This window comes from Mchenga conophoros, linkage group LG1 (assembly GCF_057382185.1).
Source record: "Mchenga conophoros isolate Kocher_MC1m ecotype Shallow Benthic linkage group LG1, M_conophoros_male_GT1.1, whole genome shotgun sequence".
Classification (NCBI taxonomy): domain Eukaryota; kingdom Metazoa; phylum Chordata; class Actinopteri; order Cichliformes; family Cichlidae; genus Mchenga; species Mchenga conophoros.
The window spans coordinates 21,149,479-21,162,682 of record NC_140526.1 but is presented as its reverse complement, the minus strand read 5'-3'; the positions used below and the strand labels follow the sequence as shown (position 1 = coordinate 21,162,682).

The 13,204-nt window shown below is 38.9% G+C and overlaps 1 protein-coding gene across 2 annotated transcripts in view; it reads right to left on the bottom strand.

The window, feature by feature from the left end:
- galnt18b (UDP-N-acetyl-alpha-D-galactosamine:polypeptide N-acetylgalactosaminyltransferase 18b) overlaps positions 1–12,468 on the bottom strand; it is a 101,178-nt gene extending 88,710 nt beyond the window's left edge. For both annotated transcript variants that reach the window (XM_085269791.1, XM_085269792.1), the window contains exon 1: positions 11,941–12,468. In XM_085269791.1, the coding sequence (XP_085125917.1) occupies positions 11,941–12,178 (238 nt within the window). In that variant the 5' untranslated portion in view covers positions 12,179–12,468. The remainder of the gene's footprint in view (positions 1–11,940) is intronic.
- Positions 12,469–13,204: the final 736 nt, after the last annotated feature.

The following is a 13,204-nucleotide window of genomic DNA, read 5'->3' as shown; positions in this document are numbered from 1 at the left end:
GATTAAACTAAGCACTTAAGTATGTATTTGAATAAATTAATTGAATTTAAATGCAAGAAATAAGAGGCAGCGCTAAGAATGATCCATTTAAAACCCTTTTGGAAAAAACAGCTCAGAATCCAAGGAAATTCATGTAAGTGCCATATGATGTCATCTCATCTCATCCCACAACCTGTTGCAGCCCTTTTTACCTTACAGTAGTCTTTACTTTGCGACTCTTGTTGTCATTTAATGCATTATGAATAAAGCAAGATTGATCAAAAATAACCAACACGATTAAGTCATTTTCACAATTTCTGCATTTTGTCTCATTTTCACCAAAAGAGTATCACAACATTAACTAAAGTACTTTAAACAAATTTATACTTTGATTTGATTCATGACCGTCAATGAAGATGATACAAATTAAAACTTACATATCCAAAATAATATTGAATTTATTGTTATTATTTTAATTGTCAAAAGATTCTGTACACTCTAGCTTAATAAGAAAACATTTTTTTGGCAATTATTTTAATTTTCTGGGATTTATAGTGTTAAGATATTATAGTTTCAATCTTACATGGGACAAATGTGTTTCCATTTTTTGCAGTAATTTTCACTTAAATAAGAAGAACATGCTGGTCATCTGAGGCGTTTCTGTGTTTGGATGTTCTCCCTGTGCATGCTTGTGTTTTCTCTGGGTGCTTTGGCTTCCTCTCATGGACTAAAGTAAGAATAGATAACAGAGTGAATAACTATCTGTCTCTATGTTAGCCTCATGACAGACCGATGACCTGGTCAGAGTGTAAACTTTCTCTCACCCAGTGTCAGCTGGGACTTTGACTCCAGCAACCCCACAACCCTGAACTGAATAAGAAGTTAAGAAAATGGCTGAACTGATATGTGAAAAAGGTGAGTGGCATGAAAAATGTTGACGTAAAGCACATTTACAACCTCTTCATCTCTGTGGGGCATAATGTGAAGTTTCTGTCAGTGATTTAAGCCTCAACAGAGACATAAAAGCTTCAGAACAGGAGGTGGTTCTCACTTCAGATGTTAACAGTGTAACAACTATGTCAAGACATACTGCAAGACAACAGCAAAGGCACAGGTAGCAGAGATATCACAGCAGAAAAATATTACTTAATATCTTCACAAATGGGATATTTTCTCTCAATTTTCTTATACACAGCTGCACACTAATTTATATCTCTCTGCAATTCATGCCCAGTTTTCAGAGCAACAACTGGAAATATAAAACTACAGCCCTTTCTATTTTTCAAATCAAAACTTTTATTAATGATATTTTGAAATATTGGTATTTCTTTAAGTCATGTTTTAAACCGGATCGTATGTTTTAAGTGGAAGTGGGAAAGGCCAGTGTGATGCTACTGGTGTTAGGATCCGTCTAATTAAAACTGACACAATATATCTACCTTAAGGTCAACTCAAACTCCAATCACTAAGGTGGATCTCATGTGATTAATGACTGGATTTTACTAAGTATCTTCTCTGTCTTTTCTGTTATTATTTTATGTGAATTATGATTTTGTCACAATGTCATTTTTAGAAAGACTGTGAAGATGACAGCCATCACTGCATTTACAAATGCTGTCAATTTAATGAACAAACTCAACATTGCCTCTTGGCAGAGATTGAAAAATAGAATACAATATGATGGAAGTGACTCAGCAGAAATCCCATGCTATAAGCCCACATGAAGCGATGGGACTTCTAAATCTATTGAGGAGATGAAATTTATGATAGAAAGGGAAAACCCCCCAAAAAACTGACAGCTCAGAGAACAAGGGACTCCAAAAGTTCAGCTGCTTCACCTTTGTGAAAAGAAATGCACGCACAAGCAGGATATGGGGACAAGGGGCAAGGGGCAAAGTCAGCAGGCAGGCTAAAATATCAAGAGACCAAAAGCATTAATGGGTAAAAGGCAGAGTCCAAAAGACTGTCAGGATGCCAAAGACAAAAAAGGCATGAAAGCTACAACTTGAAAAGCATCACAGGCAATTTGGCAGAGGGCAATTGGAAGTGGACAAAATATATTTACACCAGGGAGTGAATGAAGAGATGGAGAGATGTGATGAGAGTTTACGTGAGGGGAATCAAGTGATCAATAGAGGTGAGCAGAAGTTAGTGTAGGGGTATGAATGTGTATAACAAATGAACTGAGACAGAAAATATCAGATCTGGGTGGAATGATAAGGATGCTCAATGTTCTCCAAATTAATAGTGGAAACAAACACATTTAGATTAAGCTTTCTACATCAATTTCCACATTTTCTGTTTGGAATTTAGAGTGGTGCATGAATTATTAGAGCCATAAAAACTGTAGATGGACTCAAGTGTCATTGGTAATACAGCTGAATGCCATTTTAGAATCATCAAGCCTTGACAGTTTGAGATTACAAAAGATTTGCAATGATTATTTTGAATGATTATTAGAAATAGCAGGAAAGAGTCTTTTTTTGTTTAGTACTTTGCTGGAGTTTTAAAGGATGTATTTTGGAACAAAAAATGGAACATTTTAAGAAAAAAATTATCATGTCCATTTGATATTTAGAGAACTATTTGTTCCATCAATGTGGCACTGTGGGGTGGACAACTACAGCTCAAATTTTGTCTGTATCAGTGATGGATTAATGGTGAGTGAAGCCTGGGAAAATGTATTCTGATAGAGGATCTCAATTATAGTGAGCCGATGATGAATCTCTTTCTGAGGCCACAGTAATTCACTTCTATCTTCTCGAGTCTCACCCTATAATCCATCTACACCGTCCCCATCATTATCTCACATCCGCAACATCAGCTGACCCAATAAAGAGAAATCAAATACTGACAGATACAGTCAACTATCATGTAGGGCAAAGACGTGCTGAGTGGAGAAAAATGCATATTCATAAGACGTGAAAAATATGTAACATTATTTAAATTTGGCTAACGAAACTTCAATTGAAGTTTCAGTCGAGGTGTGAGCAGATTGGCTTTGTGTACTGAGTGCACACATGGCCAGCATATTATAGATTTGCCATGGAGGCCACACACTGCATGCAGGTCCACATGGTTCATAAAAGCAAATCCAGGCAGCTGACAGATGGGTGTTGGTGGGTGAACATGAGCCAGATGCTGTATGCACCAGCAGCACCAGCAGCTCAGACCAATTTTCCTCACAATCTGCCCTTCTTTTGTACGACTGTGTGCAGAGATGAAATTATTATTATAATTATTAACTAATATTTAATATTTTACCACTGTGTTCTTGGTATGACTTTATATGAAATGCTGTTTTATGCCAGATGTAGCGGGACACAAACATAAAGTTCAATTATTTATTTATTTATTTATTTTACAAATCCCCCCCCCCCCCTTAATAAATGATTTCATTTAAAAACCGCATTTTGTATTTACTTATGTGTTATGTTTCACTACTATTGAAATTGATTGAATCTTGAACATTTATGTGTAGTAAAGATAAATAAAAAAAATCAGATAGGAGGCAAATACTTTTTCACAGAACTTTGTCTGTCAAAAGAAATTTGGTTTAAAGGGACGAGAGCTAAAACAGACAGAGATTTAAATATTTGATTGTCTGTTTTAGCTCTGATGAAAGCGTTTCTATTTTGACTTTAATATAGACCCAAAAGTATAATCTGAATGTCAGCAGTCTCATACCAAAGCTAGGCAAACATAAAAGCACAGATCTGGATAGTTTCAGATATCTTAAGATATATGCTTTCAGATTAAATCTAATAAAAAGGAGTCGAAGAGACACTACATGAGAAAATGACAGATCTTGTTTATATAGCAGATGAAAACATAATGGCATAGCTGTGTTGGAAACGCATACTTCCTCACTTAGTGCCATTAATTATGAAAAAGTGCAGAGGAGTGAGAAAAAGAAACGACTGCTGACAAATCTTGAATGCATAGTGCAACAAAACACTTCAATTTGTTCTCCGCTGTTGCTGCCTTTGCTGATATATGCTGAATGTGAAGCACGGAGGTCTGAAGCATTTACAGTGGATTAGAAGATACTTTGAGGAGAAACCCAGATGGTGCATTCTTTTGCCATTTTCTTTTCAAACAAATACTGGTTTATGATTATTCTGCAAAATAAAGAGTCTCACCTCAATGAGACTCTGTTGGTATTATAACCCCTTACATTAATTATAATTGATATAAAACACTAAACCAAAATTAGGGCCAAGATTTATATAAGAGGTCTGGGTTGGCTTAACATAACCATGAAACAGCTGACGCTTTCCAGTCCATGGATTGACTTCGAATGCTTTGCTGATGCACTCATCGTCTTTTGCGCTGAGCATTCTGCAGATGTTTTAACACAGATACATATCTGTTATGTCCATGCATGTTCTCACAAAACACCCTGTGTTTATTTTTGCTAATTAAATTCTTATAAATGTGGTGTTGACAACTTTGAGGATCACATCTAGTGTACTAATCTGGGGCTTCATTCTGCTGACAGCAAATAACTACTCCACTGACTGTAGGATGACAACATCTGGTTATCAGAAATGTGTCCCAGAGAAAAGACTTTCGTCGCACATCGGTCTAAAAATCACACAATGCATCTTTATGTTTATCCTGTGAGAATATTTATTATGTTTACCTAACCAGCTCCAGGGAAGGAGGTTCTTATCAATAAATCATTGTAGATCAATATGTAAAGATAAACTGCTCACTGTCAGCTGGGGCTGTAACGTAAATCCCATGCAGTCAGAGCTAAATCAGATTTCCATCTGACTTACAAGGATTGTTTTCATATTTAGCTGCAACTTCAAATTCAGCAGGGGGAAAATAACACTGAGAACATTTGCAAAAGTGAACTGATCAATTCAGGATAAATTGTCAAGGGATGACCTTTTTTGTAAGAGGGCTTTACTTACTTTAACATATTAGCCCTCTGGATTCAAAATAATTAATTGTTTTCATTACCAAAGACTCTCCAGTGGATTAATATCCCTGTGTTTCAATAGCGTCTTGATTTATTGAAATTACCACCCAGAATATTCTCCTGTTTTATATTCCCACTCCTCACACATCTCGCTCTCACACACTGTCTGCAGCCCTGCCTACAGGCTGCGAACAGCTGACAGATGAATCAGACTTGTAATAAATCTACAGCAGAATGTTTAGAGCCACAGTTACATTACAGTACAATATGAAGCACTGTTAAGCTCTGTGCATTAAGATAAAGTCATGCAGTAAAATCCTCTTTGCTATATTTTAACAGATGGTGAAGTCTGAGAAGCACCATCTCTGCTTCATGATCTATTCATAAAAAGAAAAAAAAACATATTGAAAGGGCTGGAGCTTTTATAAGCACTTGCATTTTCATGTCTCTCTAAATGTGCAGAGTGTCTTACCTGGCTGCTTACTTAAAAATACATGAAATGTTGCCAGCCTACCAAGACTGCATTATTCCCTAAACAAATATTCTTTTTAATCACAAAATCTTTACAGCAGCGCCAGACCAATATTAGCTCGTCACAGATCTATTGACTTTGCACAAAAGGTATAACTAACTACAGAAACACCCGAGACACCATCCATCCATTTTCTTAACTGCTTATCCAATTCAGGGTCATGGGTGGGGGCTGGAGCCTATCCCATCTGTCATTGGGCAAGAGGAGGGGTGCACCTTAGCAAGGTCTCCGGTCCAACACAAAGAGACAAACAACCATTCGCGCTCACATTCTCACCTACGGCCACCAATTAACCTAACATGCAGTGCAGGGCTGCTGTGGCAGGGAACCGCAGTACCCGAGAGAACGCACACAAGCACAGGGAAAACATGTAAATGCCACACACACATTCCACACCTGAGATACATTTGCAGTATTTTTGAAGCAGTATCGAACATACTGCAGATTACTTAACTGAACGCACTGGCATGTTTATTTCCCAGCTGAATTCTATGTATTGGAAATATAGAAATTCAAAGAGTCTGAATCTTAACCAGTTATTATGGACGTACAGTCACATTTATTCACTCCCATCCCTTTGAGTTAATTTACTGTGGTTCATGATACAAATACCTGAAAAATTAATGACATTCAGCCTTAGCTGCAGGGTACTATAGTACTAATTAGTGATTTTTGGCATGCTAAGGCAGCATGGTGGCTCTGTAGTTTCCACAGTCAGTGCACAACAAAATGGTCCTGGGTTTGAACCGGATTTTCTATCAGAATACCTACACTGGGCTAAATGAAATAGACCAATTTCCTCAAGGAGACCATTAGAAAATATATTCCTTTGTCTTATAAGATAAGAGATAGAACTTTATTAATCCCTCGGGTGGGTTCCTCTGGGAAATTCGATTTCCAAAAAAGCACAGCACCGACAGAAGTTACAGAGTTATACACACACACATATATATAAATACAGAGACAATATAAATAAAATATACGAAGGGGATAAATAGAATAAATAGGAATAAAAATAAAAATACAAGTGAATTGCACATTTCAAGTATTGAGTCTATTGCACCGTTGACTATTTACAAAAGTATTGCACAAAAGGTATTGCACAGTGAGGTGAAGAGGCACTACAGCTTAGTTGTTCCCTCCTTTGTCCTCCTGTTTCCCCTCCCTCTCCCCTCCAGAGAGGAGTTAAACAGTCTGATGGCGTGTGGGACAAAGGAGTTTTTAAGTCTGTTAGTTCTTGTCTTTATGAAACGAACGTGGCAATTACAGTAGGTGCTGCACCTGTTAAACATGAGCCTGCCAGCATTCTTATTGTGTTAGCGTTTCACTCAAAGCATTGCTTTGTCTAAGTTGTTTTGCATTGTTTGCTTCCAAAATTTCAGTGTCACAAAGAAATGATATGTATCATGGAAATTCCCCAACAGCCTAATCTTATAGCAGCAACACCAGGGGAGGTTTCAGAATCACCTGATCTATCCCAAATTACAAGCTTGAACAAAAAGTACAATTTTAAGCCCAAGGAGGATATTGGTCTCCTGAATTCAATACAAGAGGAAGCTCTTTCTACAAGAGAGAAACCTGAGAGTGAACGCCTCCCATTCTACTTCTGGAAACTAAGAAGCACACATAAGCCTGCAGGTTATGAGAAAAGTGCTCTATCAGGATAATTAAGGTACTATGAGGTCTTTAAGATAGGTCTGATTATTCAAGACTTTGCATGTAAAGAGAAGGATTTCATATTAAATTCCAGATTTTACAGGGAGCCAATGAAAAGAAGACAATATTAGAAAGAAAAATATGATCTCTTTAATAGCCTGCTACAGTAATTACAAGCAGTGTTTCTGCAGTATATTGCAAAGACAGCACTTGAGAACAATGGGTAAAACGACACTGACATTTTCTTACAAAAATATTATAATAAAATCACATTTTTGTTCATCATGGATAGCACATTAGTTTGCAACAGTTCTACATCATCTTCATCCTTAATGGTTCTGCATGCTAATGCTCATCATGATTCTCTGCCAGTCTGAACCTGTCCTGCCACTTCAGATGCCGAATAGTCTCTCCACCCAGCAGCAGTCTTCAGCTGTTCCCGCTGTCCTAAACCTGCCAGCACCTGCCCTCAATTACCTTAATTAGCCACTCAGTTTATGCCCACTAACTCTAGTTATCTGCCAGATTGCAATATGTCAAGGTACATGAACTACTAATAGTAGTAGTAGTACTAGTGGTGCTTGTGCATTAATCTGTCGTTTGGTATATGACATGTTGGGAAAAAAAAATCATCACAACCTATAAAAATGTTTCAAATTGTGCTATATCCATAAGGAAAATAAGCTGCTTTGCACACCAACATAACAGCCGCACTATTTGTGTAGTTTGCCTCACTAGTCTCTGCTGAAGTAACGAGCTCTCAGAGCTGCCAAATGAATGTGAGTCAGATTCAGAAGAAGTTAAATGGTAAAGAGAAACAGACCAATCATCAACAGGTTTCTGCAACGTGAGCCAGAAAGAGAGGTTTTCACTCACACACACACACACACACACACACACACACACACACACACACGTATTCTTATAGTAATACAGAAATGTTTGTGTTTTCTTGTTGTTTATGATGCAAACGCAGTCATTATATTTTATCATAACTTCTGTAAGAAACACGGCTTTCTTTCACTGGCCCTTAAGTCCTGAGAATCCACAAGTATGTGTGAGTGCAGCTTGTTCTTGCCGGAGCTGCATGCCGTAGCCTGCACAAGCAAGCACACAAGCACCTGAACACATGCAGACAAACATGCACCCACCTTTCTCAGTTTTCACCCTCACTCGTTTATTCCAGCCTGCACCGACTTTCCCCAGAGAAAATCACATCAGATAAACAGCCAGCTATAACTGTCCTCTGAGCATCAACTGAAATGCTCTTTTACTGAGCTTCTCAATTGAGTTGATGGGTGTACAGTATTTTCTTGGAGCCATCATGGGAGCTGTCACAATCATTTGCAGCTAAATCACCACTGTGTTAATGCCTCGCTCACAGAGGCTCCGTGACTGTTCAATCAGACGAATGTACGTCCTCAGAGGTCAAATCGAAGCAATGAAACCGGCTATCTTTTCATAATCACCATCACAATAAAACAGCACAGCTTTTATGGTATACACTCATGCATTTATGTTTGTTTAGGTGTGATAATTGGCCTCATTGTTTTGTTTATACCAACTAAACTAAACAACAAAATCCAAATTACAGGAAACTGGAAGATGTCACCCATTGATTCTTAGAAATTGTTTTTCTTCTTCTTCGTTTTTTTTTTTTTTTTAACAATTCATTAATGGTTTAACAAAGAACCAAAATGATTTCAAGAATATAATTCTTAGCTGCAGTGCTATTCAGTGCTATTTTTTCCTGCTGTGTCAACAATGCAACAGTTTGTCACCCAGATCAACAACAAAAAGCAGCAAAAAATAAGACAAAATTAGTTGATGAGCACTATTTGAAATAAAAATATGTGGAATTCTGATGCCTCCTATTTTAATAAAGAATTACAAATATATGTAAATGTACACAGAGCAAAAAAAGCTTGACTATTACACCTAGTGGAGTGCTCCATTAACTGTATATTCCAGAGGTTTATCAGACATTTTGTAGCACGACTTGACAATATGCTCTGTAAACTGTCACACATGTAGCTGCAGCATTTGCCCTTGAGTTTTGGGTTTGGTAGCGTAAGGGAAAGAGTGCACGTTCACACATGGTGGACATGTGTGAACGTGCTCGGTCCAGCCACTCGAAAAAACTCTCCTCGGGTGACTCTACTTAATAAAAAAAAGAGTTCAGCCGCTTAACATGCTGTTTCCATGATGCTTTATCTTGGTAACAGGCCACTTAACTTCATCACATAGTGGAATATTTCTGTCTCATCCCTGAGAGCGAAGCTGACACCAGAGACATCTCTCTTGACTGTCAGCTGCAATAAATGTTTCATTCTCGGATGCGGTAATGCTCTCTGGTGTGAGGGCTCATGTTGGCCTCCGCTGCACTGAAACTAAGTGCATATACAGTTGGTGGCTGTGTGACTAGTATACAATGACTCAAGTCACATCACAAAACTGAAGAATGTAAGAGTGAAAATATACCATTTCTGCATTTGTCTCAAATCATTGTACAGAAAGGAAATGTATTTTTAGAGATGTCAAAAGTGCACTAATGACTCTCTGGCTCTTTTTCTGAGGACGCTGTTGGCCACATATGCACTCAGATTATGGGTCTACATTTGCTGCAGATCCATTGAAAGCAATTATCGGGGAAATCCAGACAATATGGCTTGCACTTAGAATGATGGGTCATTTTGCTGTTACAGTTTTTACTGTTGCAAATGTGCTCTGACTGAGTCAGCTCCAACAGTCTCCCCCTGCATTAGCCCGAACAGATTTTTGCTTCCAACAACAACACTGTGGTCCCGAACTCTTAAAAAATGACCATCACTGAGACTTACTGTTGCTATTAAAGTTATCTCTGTCTTGTCTCTGCAGTTTATGGCAAGGGCCTGGAAACATGTTCAGAAACTTAAAAAAAAAAATCCCAAAGCAGACAATAATAATGCTGGCTGACTGTGCAGGAGCTGGTGAAACAATGGAGAAGTGAAAATGTTTGATATGCATGATGTTTTCTTTAAAACTAATTACAGGATGATTGTCCTAGTTTTAAAAGTAGCACAAAAAGACAGTAAGAAAAACGTGAACCACAGCCTGTTTTTAAAGAGAGTTTCCATTTAGGGAGCTATACCCCTGTTTCTGTTACAGCCAGAAGCCACGTTGACTTAGAGAAATCCGAACAGCAAGCCTTCGTCCAAATGTTAAAAAGAACTGAACAACCTCCAAATACCATGATACTTTTGGCCAAAGTGAAGGAAAACAAGCTATGGTTTATGGAGGGTTGTGCATGGGAATTGGTCTGGGTGCAGTAATTTCAGCAATATATAACAAGTTAATCAGTGAGCCTCAGAGGGGCTGCAGGCAGATATATATATTTTTTAATCTTTGGACAAAGCAAGGTGAGCTTTTTCCCTGTTGGCACTCTTGCAGCTTAGCTTATTTACCAAACAGAAACGAGATGGGAGGGTTTGTGATCTTTTCATCTGACCGAATGCAATACAGTGAATAAGCACATTTCCCCATATGCCAAACTGCGCGTTAAAGCTGGAAAAAGTCCAAGAACTGAGATGTTGCATGTGCGGTCTGTCAAAAAGCAGCTTAAAATAAAGTACAGGTGATTCTAGAGACCGAGTCTTTTTCCGTGTAAGCAGCATAATTTATATAGGTTGGGTGATAAGGTTAATAAGAAGCAGAATCGCAGCAGCAGTGGCAATGTCACATATTATCTTTTCCAGTCAGAGTAACAGAAATAGCTGAAACGTGTACTTTGGAGGCAAGTCACTGGGGGCAACTCAACAAAGCTCCTGCAGATGCCTATGGGTGCCAAGCTGAAATGGAGACCTGCCTCCAGGAGGAATGTTTACCCAAGCTTAGCACAGAGCCTTATTGCTCAAAGAAGCATGAGTAGATTTCTGCCTGCATTTCAGTTCTGCAGCAGCTCTGTGCCATTTCAAATTGGGACCTGCCCAAAACGAGCCCCCCTTGTGACGACAAGAATAGCTCTTTTAAAGAGAGGGAGAGGACGAAAATTAACCATGTGTGATCAAGCGTAAAGAAACTGCATGCCAGCAAGGAATCTGACCAAAAGGATTCCCGGCATTCCTATAAGTGTAGGAACAGGTCAAGTTCAAGTCAAACGTGATTGGGGAGAAAAGACTTACTTTTTGTTTCAGCTGTTTAATGTATAACTCCGATTCATTCAGACGAGGAATGAAAGAGCAGATCCAGAAATTCTCTTTGCAAGTTTCTTATACACATAATCAGACTTAATGCAGATGTGAAATGTCCTGTCGTGCAGTTGTATTTTAACGCTGGCAGCGCTCAACGTTTTATTGAATTTTGTCTCTCTAAGAGGAAACGTTTTATTAACAATCCGCGTTGTACAGCAAAAACAACACCTAAAGAAATGAAGGAAAGATACAATCCCGTGTTTGACAGTATTAATGAAGATTCACTCTCTGTGCGTAAAACAAAAGGAGAAAATGCTGTTCAGACTTTATTGTATTCTATCTGTTTATTACAATGAAATTCATATATGCAGCTTTTTAAATGGTGTTTATGTGTGCTGTATTACTGTCATATAGGTTAGAGCCTCGCTGCACTCCTTTGCAAACCTGCAGCTTTTCTTTGTCCTTTATTACACCCTCTAAATAATCTGATCGTGAACAGACAAAAGAAGTTCCTGCTCTATCCATTCCCCCAGGCACAACGCACTTTCAAATGCCACACACCTTTATGTGACAAAAATGAAACTTTCACATGGTTTAGTGCAAATAGCTCGGACACTATATGTAAAACAGAAGGATTAGTTCATCCAGAACCGTGTTAAAATAACAGGTTTTACCATGAATGTGCTGGTTGACCACATTCTCCAGCCGATCGAGCCTCTCCATGATCCGGAGAGTGTCACCTCGCTTGTCCCCTTCTAACTTTCTCTCGGGTAAAGGCATCGGGACCTTGATGTAAATGTTGGCGATGTAGTTAGTAACCCATCCGACATAGAGCAGGCAAACAATGTTGGTCATGCCGCTCAGTATCACGCATGTGGACACCAAAGTTTTGGTTCTCCTGGTGCAAGCCATGCCGACATCCCTCCATACAGCTTACGGTATCCCGTTAAACCGGAGCAGGAGGCGACAGCCCGCCCGCAAAACTGTGATAGTGAAGTTATTTCCAGCAACTGTTCAGCAACGCAAAATCCAATAGAAAACCATTTACTTCCAAAGAGGTGCTAGTTTTTTTTAATCCTCCTCTCTCAATTTTGAATCACAGGTTAATATGAAATATCTACAGGTGAAGCTCCACCTCGCGATCCATCGTAAACCTCCGTCAGCTCCAGTAGCTTTGGAGAATTAAGGAAACTGGAGAGACACCGAGAATCCTGCAGCCAATGGGAGGGTGGAGAGGACTGACAGTCTGCCCGCTGCACGCGTCCTCACACTGCGCACTGATTCACTGTGAAAGTGGATCTGTCAAGACTGTTCGCACATTAAAGGACACAAAGTAGCCAGGCGTTATTTTATTTGGACAGCGAGATATTTTCAGCATGCGTGTCTGATTTCTCTCCTCGGACACGTTGGTTTCTTTCTTTCTTTTTTCTTAATTGTCCCGTGCATGTAGAACACACTTTTGATGCAAGAGCTATGAAATCCACAGCCTACCTGCTGCAATACTGGATCAAACCACGAGATAGAGACAACGGGGTTTCACGGTGAAATCGAGGCGTGGGGTCATGTCATAGGTCTGTGAATCGCCTTATCAATGCAGAGAAGAGGGAGCGGGGAGGGGGGGGTGGATAATACAGCGAAGATGGAGAATCGTTTAAAATGTATTTTCTGGGCTAAATCGTGAACTTCATTTTTTAAAATTATCAACATCTACTTCGAGGCAAGCTGAACTGATGTTGCTTCTTTGAAGACCCCCTTCCCGTTTTGAGTGATTGGGTGATGACTGAATTTTAAATTATGGACTTTTGTGTCTGGGCCTAATTGCACCCTCTCTTTATTGACATTTTATTAAAGGAGTCAGTAAATGACACATATAGCGATAACAAACAGCTTTAAATGTTGCCGTTGTGTAGAAGATTTTTCCCAAGTATAGTGCACCAA